The sequence below is a fragment of the Euleptes europaea genome, chromosome 2, assembly GCF_029931775.1.
Source record: "Euleptes europaea isolate rEulEur1 chromosome 2, rEulEur1.hap1, whole genome shotgun sequence".
Classification (NCBI taxonomy): Eukaryota; Metazoa; Chordata; class Lepidosauria; order Squamata; family Sphaerodactylidae; genus Euleptes; species Euleptes europaea.
The window spans coordinates 26,374,434-26,388,656 of NC_079313.1; the positions used below are offsets into that span (position 1 = coordinate 26,374,434).

At 40.7% G+C, this 14,223-nt stretch overlaps 1 protein-coding gene across 1 annotated transcript in view; it reads right to left on the bottom strand.

Annotated features, from left to right (window-relative positions):
* Positions 1 to 14,223, bottom strand: part of PRRC2C (proline rich coiled-coil 2C) — an 88,846-nt gene that overhangs the window by 56,215 nt on the left and 18,408 nt on the right. The window contains exons 3-13 of the mRNA XM_056845468.1: positions 13,771 to 13,948; positions 12,289 to 12,404; positions 9,123 to 9,260; positions 7,599 to 7,840; positions 5,666 to 5,745; positions 4,544 to 4,677; positions 4,366 to 4,453; positions 3,888 to 4,002; positions 1,698 to 1,775; positions 538 to 1,063; positions 348 to 354 (exon numbers count right to left, since the gene is read on the bottom strand). Coding sequence (XP_056701446.1) covers positions 348 to 354; positions 538 to 1,063; positions 1,698 to 1,775; positions 3,888 to 4,002; positions 4,366 to 4,453; positions 4,544 to 4,677; positions 5,666 to 5,745; positions 7,599 to 7,840; positions 9,123 to 9,260; positions 12,289 to 12,404; positions 13,771 to 13,948 — 1,702 coding nt within the window. The remainder of the gene's footprint in view (positions 1 to 347; positions 355 to 537; positions 1,064 to 1,697; positions 1,776 to 3,887; positions 4,003 to 4,365; positions 4,454 to 4,543; positions 4,678 to 5,665; positions 5,746 to 7,598; positions 7,841 to 9,122; positions 9,261 to 12,288; positions 12,405 to 13,770; positions 13,949 to 14,223) is intronic.

Here is a 14,223-nt window from a genome sequence, read left to right on the forward strand (position 1 = left end):
CTTAAATAATGTGGGCGGGATTTTTTAAAAAGAGAAAACCCTACAGGACATCACGAGGAAGTAATACCTAAAATTGAATGGACAGAACTATGCAAAAATGGCATAGACTAGGGAACTGTTACTCAAAAGAAACAGGAGGGTAAGCTAGGGCATGTATCCAGAATGCCATGCGGAAGGCCTCATTAATGCACAGCAATCGCTGATTATTGCTCTACTGAGCTACAACTGTGCAACACATCCCACCTTAAGCTTTATAAACACGACTGGATTCTGAAGGTGCTGATCAGCCAGAAACCAGGGATTCACAGCAGAGATCCAAAGCAGTTACATGCACGCGCTACCTAAATTGGTGTGCTCATATGGCTGGATTTTTACTTATGATCTGACACTGAAGCAGCTCCAACTGAAAACTCAGCACAAAAAGCTTTTGCCTCTTTATCTGTGGAGCTGCTACACTTCAAGTTTATGCTGTGCACATGTGTTGCAACCTTGCTTTAAAAAAAATCAATTAAAAAACCCAGAAGAATTAATACAGACCTTTCTCATCCTTACTGATGCTTTCAACTTCAAGTTCCTTCTCTATTATCAGAGGTGGAGTGACTGCCTTCTCAGGCTCGGATATTTCAACTTTAGATTTTTCCTCTGCTTTGTCTTTCTCCTCTTTTTCCCCTTCCTTCTCAGGCTCCTTGTCTGGCTCTTGATTTTCCTTCCCATCGCTCTCATTTTCTATTACTTTGTCTGTCTCCTTTTCGCTTGCCTTTTCCTTCTCTTTTTCCCTTTCCTTCTCATTCACTTTTTCTTTCAGTGGGTCTTCCCGGGGTGGTTTCGATACACAACCAAATTTCTCATTTAGTCGTTTTAGTTTCTCAGCGCATGCTGCTTTTCTTTGCTCTTCCATTCTTCGTTCCTCTTCCTCTCGTCTCTTACGGGCTCGTTCAACTGCCGCAGATACTTCAGCTTGCTGTCTTCGCCTCTGCTTCCAAATCTCATCCTCATCTGGTACTGGCCTAGGAGGAAAGGGACCTTGTCTTCCTGGACCTGCTAGGCGATCTGGAAGTGGATGCTATAGTTTTTTTGAAATAAAAAGAGGATAAATGAGAATTAAAAGATCTTATATCAAACTATAAATGCATATGCAAAGTGGCTCTCCAGCTTTTTAAAATCCATCTTGGAAGGGGGACACTTCTAAACTATAAGCTACCAGAAATTTCTCTTCCCTTGCTGACGATCTCTTCCATATTCTCAGGTCTAGGCAAAGGAGTGGCTGAACACAAGCAATCTGAGAAAGTATTAGGGATCCCTGAACCTCAACCCCTCCCCCACACACAGAGGGTTGGTAAATTGTGCCAACAGAGCCAAACTTCAAGGAAGAGGACAACTTTATCCCAACCAGGAATCATTTCAAGGCATCAAAAGTACAGTACTGCAAACTACTCCAGTGCTTTAAAATATTTTTAATTTATTTTTCAGATTGACATGCAAATAAAGCAGAGAAAAAAGCAAGTCAGAGAAACGTTGGCCATCAAGAGCTTCCAGTCATATGCTACAATTAACCTTTAGCTCCCTTGGCCTATTTTTATGAATATATTTTAAAGAAATGACAAGATGTGGATTTGAAGGAGAGTATGACATGTTGCACTGCCTCCTTTTCAGTTACTGTGAATGATTGTAGCCGGCATGCTAAAGGCTGCTTATACCTGAAGAACAGATTTTGGATGAAGGCCAGAACTGCTCCTCTCAAGCACTGAAGATTGTGATGACGGCAAACCCCTTTCCTATTGGATCAAGAAAATAAGACCATATACACTCTTTACAAAATCACAGAACAGAAAGGTATTGATTTAACTGGGCAAGTTCAAAGGCATATAAGGAGAGCAAAGCTCTTTTTTGATGGTTTTTAAAAATATACTGTGGTTTTTAAATTTAAGCTGCCTCTGGCAGGACTTTGAACCAGCAGCACAGGAAGATTGTAAATATATTAAAAAAGGAGCAGATATTCAATACAGTACAATACCTTTATTGGCATCTTAAAATAGTAAAACGAGCAGATATTCAGACATGTTCCTCCAGCATGCATCAGTGGAGAAAAAGTTACCTTAATTTGTTGCATGTTCTCACAAATAATTTGATATTATTTCTCTTCTATGTGTTTTAAAACAAACATCACGGTAATTACCAGTTTTATTAATATTCTTTGTAACGTGTTACTACTGTAATCATTATTACTGTTATCTATAAATATTGCTAATAAATAGTATTTTAAAAAAGCTTAAAAAATTAAAAGGAGAAATCCCCCAGCAGTCCCGAACAGACATTAAGAACATGGAACAATCATAAACAGAAGAAAAGGGACCTCATTTGGAGGATAACTAATCTTAACTTTGGCAAAAAGATTTCATGATACAGCAGCACCAATCTAGACCATACTGTGGAACCCTAGGGACAAGATTGTGCCTGGATTGTACCACTTCGGACTACAGGTGCTCATATTACTGAACGCCTCTCCATGCGAGAAACTGCTTCTGTGGACAAAATCAGCAAGTTAGGAAGAAGCCTGGTACCTAATGCCTTCTTCAAGACTCACTGGTTTTGATCCTGCCCACAATTCCCACAGGAAAAAGGACTTCCATCCTAAACTACGACAGATGGTACAAGTAACAAGGTTCAGAAATAAATGCAAGTCAGTGTGGGAAGCCTAGGACAGGAGAAGCAGGAGCACTGGTTTGATGGGTTCCAAAACAAGGGTAGATTTACAGATCTGCTTTTTAACAAGCTAGTCAAAAAAGAAACCAGTTCATGGTTAGGCACATAAAATCAACAAACACTAGAGAACTAATGGTGTTTGATGATGATTTATTGCAGAGTAGATCAATGTTAATCTTTAGAGTAACTCAGCATTCAAATACACTGATAGCCCTCAGTAATGTGACCTGTTAGGATGGAGACAGACACTCATTTTTTCCAGAGATTGAAGCAGTTCGAAGGAAGAACATTAATCTCTTCTGTGCACATGAAGCTGCCTTGTACAATATCAGACCGCTGGTCTATCAAGGTCAGTACTGTCTACTCAGACTGGCAGCGGCTCAGATGCAGGTCTTTCACATTACCTTCTTCCAGGTCCTTTCAACTGGAGATGCGGGGGACAGAATCCAAGACATTCTGCACGCAAAGCAGATGCTCTACCACTGAACCAGGCCCCCTCATTATTGTCTGCAGAAGCGCCCCAGGCTCTCAGGCAGAGATCCTTTCCCATCACCTTCTTCCCCATCCCTTTAACTGAAGATGCCGGGGTCTGAACCTGGCACCTTCTGCATGCAAAACAGGGGCTCTACCACTGAGAGCCCACATGCCCCACAGCAGCACATCTGATAGGGGCTGTGGGTTTTTGTACTGATTTTGGATAGTGCTGGCTGTATGCAGATCATTCTTAAGTCTAGAATATAATATTTTAAAACTTCTATTTGCTCTAGTAAAAACAATGGCTTCTATCTTAACTCTTATTTCTTCCTTGTTTCTGCCAGCTGATATACAGACATGCTTAGGGTTAGGTACTTCAATGGTACAACCTTACTGGGTTCTCACAAAAACAGGATATTTGTGTAGTTGTTAAAGGAAAAAGCTAATAGTTTTGTTTACTAAAACTTAACAAAACAATTATTTCATACAACTGTACAATGTTTTATAAAATGTATTTTGTTTTGTATTGTAAATTTAATAAGAAGTTAGCATGGCATATATTTAAATTTACCCCGACATTTCCATTTTCTCTCAAAAGCAGGAAACTACAGCAAAAAAAAAAGTATTTTCCCATGGCTGCAAATGTCCAGAAATGTTATACCTTTACTTAATAGAAATGATGACTATAGAAAAGGGTAGTAATAACATACCTGATCAAACTGATTGCTTTTGCTATAGGGTCCTTTGGAGGCAACTGATTGCAGAGAAGCAGATGATTTACGATCTTCGACATCTTTCTTCTCTGAATCTCTTGTAAGTTCGTTACTGCATAAAGGGCACACATGGAAATTAGATAGCTTATGGGCACTAGCCTTTTAAGTCAACCCCTCTTTTTCATGTTGTGTTAATCTCCTAATAAATGGCTACTGCTTTTGTCAGATGCATACAGAACTGAAGTAAACACAAGTAACAGCATGTACATCTTAAAACATCACAGATGACGAAGAGCAACCTTGTGATGCAAGTTTAACTGTGAAGTGAGAACAGGACCAGAAAGATTTATAATACAGGAAATCTAAGCCCACAATTTCCCACAACCAAATCTAGTTTTTAAGCATGCATATAGTCAATGAAGTACAAAAACTAGATTAAGTTCCCTAAAGTGTATGCACATGCACAACCAGTCACCTGTTATCCTGTTCTTTCTGGCTACTGCCTTGTTCATCATCATCACTGAAATTCAGTTGTTCAGTGTAATCTACCTCGCTTTGGGCTCCTAAAGTAAAAATAAAAGATGTGAGGTTGGCACTGCAAACGCTTGCTGCTACATTAACCCACTGACGATTTCCAAGATCAAAAGACTTACCAGCCCAGCCTTCATCAGCCTCAGCATCCAAGTTATCAAACTTATCAAGTTCTTTCAGTTCACTAGCACTGAGGATGGATGGGCGTTCTACAGCTTCTGACGCCCGTGAAGAGGGTCCTCTCCCCCTTGGTCCTCTAGAACAAACAAAATGCACCATGTTATATGTCAATATTTCCTATGTAAGTTAAGAACTGAACAGAGTTAAGCACTAAGGTTGGCTTAACTCAAGACTGAGAATAATTACATTAGTAGATTTTTTTTGCCAGTTTTACTCCACTATTTTTTGATTACTAGAGGGATACCGTAGAGCTTTTATGCTCCTTCGATCTCGAAGGGATATATAATAAATGGCCAATGGATGCACGAAATGTATATGCAACCAGAAAATGTATATGCAACCGGGAGACGTTAGCAACTACTGAACACGTTCTTTTTGAGTGCATGTTATACGATCATATACGCACATGCCCTTTGATTCCTCTGTTAGTGGACTGCCCCAGACCTCTCAGAAAACATCATCTAGCGCTCCTTTTGTCAGATACAATACCAAATTTATCTGTTAGTATGGCCAGATTTGCCTGGTTGGCAACTAAAATAAGACAAAACGTGCTTAAGGCTCTGGAATAATCAATCTGTGATTAGAATCTGTACTGTTTTATGTGTATTTTGGAGGATTTTATCTTTTTACCCCAGTTTTAATTTCTGCTACATTTTTATTACATTGTTATTCCCCAATTATGTATGTATGTATTTAACTTTGAATTGTTTGGAGACTTAATGGTCTAAGACTGTGAATAAAGTCTACTACTACTACTACTGATTACTAGATGTCACAATCAATTTTAAGAAATCAGTTTTTCTTAAGGATGGGAAAAAGATGTCCTTAGCATTTGCATAGACGTTTTAGGTGCCTAGGATTTTCCTGCTGAAGAAGTTATCACAAAGAGACAGTTTAAACAATTATTAACGGCATATACCAAGCATACAGACCAAGAACATACAATTTCAATATACAACTTACTGTGACTAACAAGGGCACTATTATTCTGGTCTGGTTTTGTTATTTTGCCAACTTGCATTGAATCAACAACCACCTCAAGCTGAGCTCTGAGCAGTTCTTACCTGCTAGCCTCTGGTGGAGCAGGGAATCTGCTGGGGCCGGGCATTGAAGGATATGCCAATTTAGGATACTGGTGTAACATCTAAGAAGAGAAAACACATGTACAAAAACTGTAATGACAGGACTACATGACAGCCAAGCCAGCTGTAATCTCCAAAGCCTAATTTACGAGAGCTCAAGACCTTTGGTAACCAGAACTGGGCTCAAAGCACTGTCACTCTTCTTTCTAGAAGAATCTTTAGGCAATGTCTGACAGCCATGACAATGACAGAACAACAAGATGTCCTGCCTAGAGATGGGAAGGCCTGGAAAAAAACGGAAAAATTGGGGGGGGGAACAGTTCCCCCCCCCCGGTTTTTTCCAAAGCCGTTTTCTCCGGGTTTTTCTCTAGGCCTTCCCATCTCTAGTCCTGTCATCATTCCTAGGTCTGGTTGTCTTAATTTCTGCTTTCTTTTTTAATTAGAACAGAAAGTGGTCGGTCCAGAGGTGTGTGTTAAGCATGTTACCATCTGGGGAAATTCCTTGAATAGGGCCAAACTTGGAACACTTCCTAAGCCAAAAAACCAGACTGCATTTTAGCAAGCAAAAAACTGGCTGTCCTCAACTAGGGTGAGGGCTTTTTCTGCCCTGGCCCGTCTGGTGGAATAGTCTCTCCAATGAGACCAGGGCCCTGCGGGATCTTAGGGAGTTCTGCAGGGCCTGCAAGACGGAGATAGTTGAGGGCAGCAACGGTTTAATATCAGCGCTGGCCTCCCTATTCTACCCTTAATCTAATTTTTCTGTTTATATCATCAATGATTTATATCGGAGCTCCTGGCTGCCCTTCAGCCCACCACTGGCCCTGCAGGTCGTGGGTTTATGTTTGGCGTGATCTGTATTTTACTGTATTTAGCTATATTAATTGTATTAATTTTTTTTTAATTGAAGCAGAAGTAGGATTGGTTTTATTATATATTTGTGTCATTTATTGTAAATGTTTTTGAGCTCCGCCTCGGGCAGGGATTGGGGGAGGGTTATAAATCAAATCAATCAATCAATCAATAATAATAGAAATATGCCCATTACCTTTGTAGGAGCTCTTCGAGACACTGTTCTATGATTTTCAAAATCACTTCATACCAATCTAGACCGACTCCTTCCCACTTCTTAAGGGAGCTAGATTTAAAATCATGCACTATTTCCATGTCTCACACAAAAGAGGAGCCATGGAAAGAGTTTATTACGGTATCTTTACGATGTGATTACACAAATGCTCACTGAACCAAATATGCTTATTTTAGAATACCACTAGTTATTGTTATTCTTAGTCCTTTCCCCATAGTTATTTTATTCATGTCCTTTATAATGTGCTATTACTTTCAGCAGGATCCTGAGATAACCAGAAATGTGGCAAAACATTTGACGATAGTAGTTAACCGATGGGAATCTAGTCGGAAGTAGAATCTCAACATTAAGGAACGATTTATTTTATTTTACTCTAACTTTTATCCTTTTATATACTGCAGATTGTACTTTGCCAATAAAGGTATCTGAAATTTGAATTACTTTCAGCATTATTACTGCTTTCCATAAACACTGCTAATAAAGTGTTTAAAAACTTTTGTTTTAAGGAATATCAGAACATAAAGGAGAAAAGACAAACTAAACCTGATGGTATTTAGATATTAAACTTAGTACCTTGTGGAAACACACATCCGCACAAAGCATATATTTGCTTTTCTTAACATTAAATGGCATTTGAATTTGCAAAGTGGCCAGTTATTCTCACAAGCCAAAACTAAACATGACAGAAGCATATTAGAGGAAGTGGAAGCAGTCACCTCAGCAGAACCTCACTCCCATCTATTCCATCCAGATTCGTCCTTTCCCTTTCATGGTCCCTGAGATTAAAGGACAGGAGCCTCTGACTACAAGATCTTCATGCACATTACTTACATAGGGTGGTATCATTCCTCTGTGCTGGGGAATAATCCCAGGCTGCTGCTGCCCGTTCATTTTGGGCTGAGGAGGTTGCGCTATCCTTACATCCCTCTTCTCCGGAGCCTTGAGGCCATCGCTCTGCTCTACTGATCCAGGCACATTAGTATCTTCTTGACCAGCAGGTTTTGCCTCTTGATCCATCGGCGAGTTTGGAGAGTTCAGATTCTTGCCTCCACCTTCTCTCCAGCTAGCAACATCTGGGTTGGAACAGACAAGAGACGGTCTTAAACAGGTTTCTGATCGTCGTTTAGTCTGTGCTGTACAGATGGCACACTTCAGTCCAGTTCTAGCTCCTCATTCCCCAGCCAAAACCCCAAAGTAGTTCCAATGACAGAGCTACCTGAAGACAACTGAAATTTACGACTCTGCAGTCTCGACTACCATAAGAACAGAACTGCTTTTGCAAGTAAATGACACTGTTGCAGAAGATTAACTGCAACTAAAGTTGGAATCGTATATTATGAAAAATGGATCTCATCCCCACACTTCGAGAGAATATAATAGCTGTTTGCCTGTGTTTTTGGTGAGCACTGCTATGGTTTGGTGTAATGCCTGAACTAAACCAGCAAGTTGTGTCTGAGGACAACCAACTGATCAAAGATGTGTAATGGTTTTAAACAAGCTCAAGATTCAGCAGTCATCTGGAAGTTTTAGGTGAGCACTGTCAATTAGTTGCTTATTATGATTAACTGAAGAAAGGAGGTATAATTTGAACCTGAAAGGCAAGCTACTGGCTAAGATAGGATACTGGAAGGGAATGCAAGCCAAATTTATTTTTCATCAAATCTGGAGCAAAAAGGATAGGACTTAACATGATGACAAGTCCTTGCAGAGCCCTAAGAAACATTATCTTAATTTCTTAACTACACCCAGTAGATTCAGGTTGTAATCATATAAATGTCAAAAACTCTTAGACTTTCAAAGCACAAATCTGCACTCCATTCACATACAGGTAGTATCCCTTATACGAACATCCCATATCCGGACTAATCCAAAAATCAGACCCTGCGAGCCGGCATGCAGCACATCCGTGCCGCCTGCTTTCAATGTTTCCTCTCACCTAAAATAAAATAAAATACAGTGTACTCTGCATCGCAGGTGGAGGCTGAAAGTCTGCCGTTGTTAGTTTGTTTGTTGTTGCTCATTTAACGGCTGATACAGGTACTCTGGTGAGATAGTTCACCTTTGCTTTCTGATGGTTCAATGTACACAAAATGATTAAAATATAGTTTAAAATTCCATTCTGGTTATGTGTATAAAGTATATATAAAACATAAATGAATTTACGTCCCATTCCCAAGATATCTCATTATGTATATGCAAAAATTCCAAAAAATTCCAATATACGGACCACTTCTGGTACCAAGCAGTCCGGATAAGGGATACTCAACCTGTACTATTTTTCAGAATTCTCACATATGGCAGAAGCCAAGGAATCCGGTTTTCTTAAAGCTATTCCTATACTTCATGTATACCTACTTTGTGGTCGTAAACTGGGCCCAGGTCCATACGGCTCTTCAGCTGCCTCCTTCTCTTTTACTGTCTTTTCCTGATCTCCAGCAGCCTGCAGACTAGGAAATTCTTGCTGGAAATAGCTATTTACTTGAACTCCAGGACCTAGAACAGTTGAAAAATGTCAGCCATTAATAGTTTAGATTAGAAAACCCAATCTGTATGTGGAAAATTCCCAAGCTACAGAGTGCTATGCTTGCACTCCTCCTCTAAATAATTTCTTCTCAATTTCAATACCTTTAATGGCATAAAAAAGTAATTTCTTCTCAGACAACAGATTCTGCTTGTTCAGTATTGTTCCTGGGCCACTCCTCTTCATGGTGGATTGTTATAATAAGGTCAAACCAAAGTGGCACTGAGTGGCTTGCTCTACCTGAATACAATCAGTCCACCAGAACAAGACTTTACTGATAGAAGCAGCCTCCCAAATGACAACGGCAGTAACTCAGAACTGCTAGCTTTGGCATAAAACAGTTCCTGAATTAGTCTCTGGTTAAGAGCTATTTTAACAATATCCATCTTGCTTACTTCACCAGAGATGCCTGAGAAAGTTTACAGATAACTACAAAAATAATACAAACGATCGCATGCTAAAGACACATGTAAAAAAAATTATTGGGTAAGTTATCAACAAGAAGCCTGGACAAAATGTAGGTCTTTAGCACACACTGCACTACCCAAGTATCTATGGAAATGGTATTTCATAATTGAAGTACTAATACAGGGGGCAAAGCCCTGTCTCATATGGCCACCTATCATATTTCAGACAACAATGGGGGACAGAATGAGGCTTCAGATGATGACTACAGTGATCAGGAAGGTCCATATGAGAGCAGGCAGCCCTTTAACTACCCTAGGCTCAAACTGTAACGGGCTTTTAAGTTAAACACGCTGAACTGACCCTAGAAGTGAATTGGTAGCTAATGCAAATCCTCTAGAACAGGTGACATATGTAATAAGTAATCTTCCATTATATTTTGGACTCACTGAAGCATCGGAAAATACTTCAAAGATGGCCTCATAGAGCATACTGCAGTAGTCTAGCTTGATTAGGGCATCAATAACTGGCCAGTTACTAAAATGAGGCCATGAATACATTTAGATTTTTCAAAAAGAAGTCTTTCATAATAACACAAGTCCACCATTTTTCCTGATAAGGGCAAATGTTTGTACACAGTGCTAATTAAGTATGATTAATTAAAAATCTGCTTTTGATAAAGGAAAGTAGTTACTGAGGGGGGAAACTGGAGAAATCTAATAGGAAGTAATTTGTCTAATGACACTGTATAAACTTGCTTCTGTTTGTCAAATCCGTTTTTCACAAAGCCGTTTGTGAAAAACGGCTAAACAAGACATTCATTTCTATGGATTTAGAAAAATCCCTTCAAATTATTAATAAGGCATTATGGCATCACATTACCAAGATGAATCGTTCATCTTGTGAAGTATGAGATTTCCCTGCCCTCTTTAAGAGACATGGAAGATCACAGTCTTAAGTGTTCTATCCACTGTTCTGTACTTTAAATTGAATGTGGATTAAAATCTCTAACTTTACAGAAATACTTAGTGAAGTAAGCACTAAAATAATCCTCTTTAATAACACTAACTTATTTGCTAATATGTTTCAGAGATCTTAGGCCTAGACAGTGCTAAAAACTGCTGGGGACACAGAGCAAGTTCTAAAAGCAACCTCATATAGATGCCCTGGTGAATATCTGATCACAGTTTCTATACAATGCCTTGTATCCAACCACTCAGTCCAGAAGACTGAAGGGTGCGTCTTTCTTTGGAAGAGGGGAGTGGAAATTTTTACTCCCTCCCACTGTAGCTCCATACTGCTCCTAATGTTATTCCTGAAGTTTTTCTGACTCCCAAGAACAAACGGGAGGGGAGAGGGGCCAAGTGGGGTACAGCACATGAGGAAAGCAAGAAAGTTTAACTCCATGAGCAGATCTCGTTGGATACTAGCTAATGAAAATGACATAATCTCATCACATCAAAACGAGATGCATACACTACACTATCTCAGATGACGGATGCCTTATAGAGGAGTATTGGTTCGCTCATCCTCAACATGTGGGCTGTGACATAATTCCAAAGGCATACCAGGATTCCCTGAGCAGCCCACCATACTGTTGACATCCCTGGGGGAATCCCAGAAGAATTCCTGTGGCCAGAGAACAGTTCCAATTCATAAGCTCTGACTAACTGAGAAAGGAGAGGATGCCAAGAAGCAATTTCCACTAGGCTAACCTCCAGTGGCAAAGACACCGATCAAGAGTGTGAGTGTACACTCAAATGCACATATATGTGTATATAATCTGTCCCTGGCAGTATGAAATACAGTATGCCTTTAATTTTAATTCAGCAAAAACCTCTCTCAGCACAAATTTGGGAAATACCACTGCTACTAGACTGAATTTATATGAGAGATCAACATTCCCAAAAGAATGTTACTACCCAGGGGAACATTTGCTCCTGGGCAAATAGCTTGGTCCTACGACCACAATGGATAAGCAGGTTTACTCATGTAAAAGAGCCTACAAAGTCTTTCCCCCTACTTCAGTGCTAGTAGTTTAAACTATAAGCTACTTCTGCAGAAAAATGAAGACCTCTGCAGAAAAATGCAGACAGACACTGCACGAACCTGAAGTTTTGAACCAGAGGTCTTCATGACTCCACCAACTTTACTCTCTGAGAAAGCTGAGAGATGGCTTTGCCAGCATCATTTCAATTTCAAGGTGTTTTACATTTCAGATACTGGACTACATTGAAAGCACCACCAGCTGAATGAAGCTGGTTGAGCAGGACTTCCCCACTTCCTCCCTCCTGCTCTGGCACACCGAGCCCCCAGACACTCGGCTCCTGGGGGTCGAGAGACATCCAGGAACAGTGTGGAGGCAAGGTGAGCAGCAAAAATTGCTGCCAATTGCCTTCCCTCATTTTTCTACCAAGTGGTCTATGCAAACGTTCCCTCTGGAAGCTTTCAGGATGCAACTGCTACAGAAGTTTCCTAGAATGAAATCAAGCACTTCATTTTATATTATTCCTGGTTGTCCTAAAGTGTAAAAATATAGACATGCAAAGCAGAACTGCTAACTCCACTGCCCTGGCCCGTCTCTTCTCCACTTACCATCCCCCTGTCCACTTTGCTTGGTATTGGCCCATGATTTGGCAACAGGAGCTACTTCTGGAGGTGCAGGAACTACAGGCTGTGGCTGTGGCTGTGGCTGTGGCACTTCTGGCGGTCTGAAAGCAAGAGGACATTATATTTGAAGAAACAAGTCTCAAAGCAAAAATGTTCCAGAAAGTAGGAGCTAAAAAAAAAAACAAGCACAGTATCAATTGCCAATGGAGGGTTCAGCAGGCTGATTCTTTTAATGAAAAAAGCATCTGCAGTGTGTGTGTGTGTGTGTGGGGGGGATAACGCACAACCCAATGTGGGATTCCAGCACATTATGTGAGAGGCCATTACTTTGGCCTTCACTTCTCCACAACTTCTCAAGATCAGCTTACAGCAGAGAATTCTCGTCTCTTTGAAGCCTTGTGGTAGGACAGGCTGGAAGGACTGCAGAAGAACTGATCTTGGAAATTAGTATGAATCTGACTTGTATTGTCAGAGAGCCCTCCCTCCTTTAAAAATTCTTCAAGGAAGGAAGAGGATGAGTTTATCTGTTCATAGTTCAATTAACGAGAGATTTTTTTCCCTTGTAGTAAAAAAAAACACATATTTATTAAAAGGTAAAGGTAGTCCCCTGTGCAAGCACCGGGTCATTACTGACCTATGGGGCGACGTCACATCCCGACGTTTACTATATTTATTACAAAACCAATAAAGGGACGAACAGATAAATTTATACTGCTGCTGACTTGTTGACTGTACAGAAACTGTAAGCATATGATGTCAAGTAAGAAGACCTAACAGCAATATAACCGGAAGACAAAGACCCAGAGTAATGACCTCACCAATTTTGAGACAAGGACCACGAATAGCAGACCAATACAACGAGGGACAAGAAACACGAGTTAAGCAGCAGGAGGTGTAACACAGTGAGAAACAAGCTCAGGGTCAGTTAGAACCATGGAGAAGAACAAGTGGAGATTCTCCCTAAGTGACTAACAGCTCATTCCTGAACTGCTGGCGTGCGGGGATGGCGGGGAAGAGACATGGTTGTGCCTCCTCCTAACCTGTTCCTTGCACACCGCCAAGACGAAAAAAGCCCCATTGAAAACAGCGAGGCTGCGCCGGCTAAAAAGCCAGCGTAAGTGGCCCAGGTGCTGCCGCGGGAGGTCCGGGTGCCAGTGCAGCGCCTTCCTGGCCTCCTAAGTGCTTTCGCCCTGGAGGCTCAGGAATGTGCTGTTAAGCCTTGCTGCCCTGCTGCTCTTCTCAGCATGAAAAAAGAGGCACAAAGGAGGGTGACCTTGCTCTCTGCACATGCACAACAGCAGCAGGACCTTCCACAAAGCAGCAAACCAAAATTGCTTATGACATAGCAGGTGATACTCTATAACCCACACGTTGAAGACAACAAGTCTACAATCACTTATCCCACGAACCTCTGAAGTATTCCTGTGGCATATGCCACAGTACTGAATAATAATCCATTTAACTTACTTTTCTTCTTCATGCTGCTCTTGTTTAGAAGCCCATCCTGTGCCATCTTTAGGCACAATGTTTATGTTAGGATCATTGCCTTTGTTTTCTGCTTTAAGACTGGGGAGGTTAGCAGGGGGAGGCATTCTCCGTGAAATGGCAACTTTTCCAAGGCTCTGTAATCCATGGCGTGCGGTAACTGTATACCAAGGAAAAATATTTTGAACTGTGAATATAGAAGCAGCTGTAGGAAGTTCTACAAAGAATCACTTTTCTACGCAAAACTCATAAGGTTAGAAAATCCCTAGGGAACAAAAAAATGCTCACTGCAACTCCACTGTCATTGAAAAGCTACAAGGGGCATTAATTCACACCTAGGAATGGCATATTAGTCAATGGACTGGTTAAATATTGTCAGCTGAACACCTATTATGTGATTGCAGTCGAACATTCTCTGAAGCCAAGAACACCACT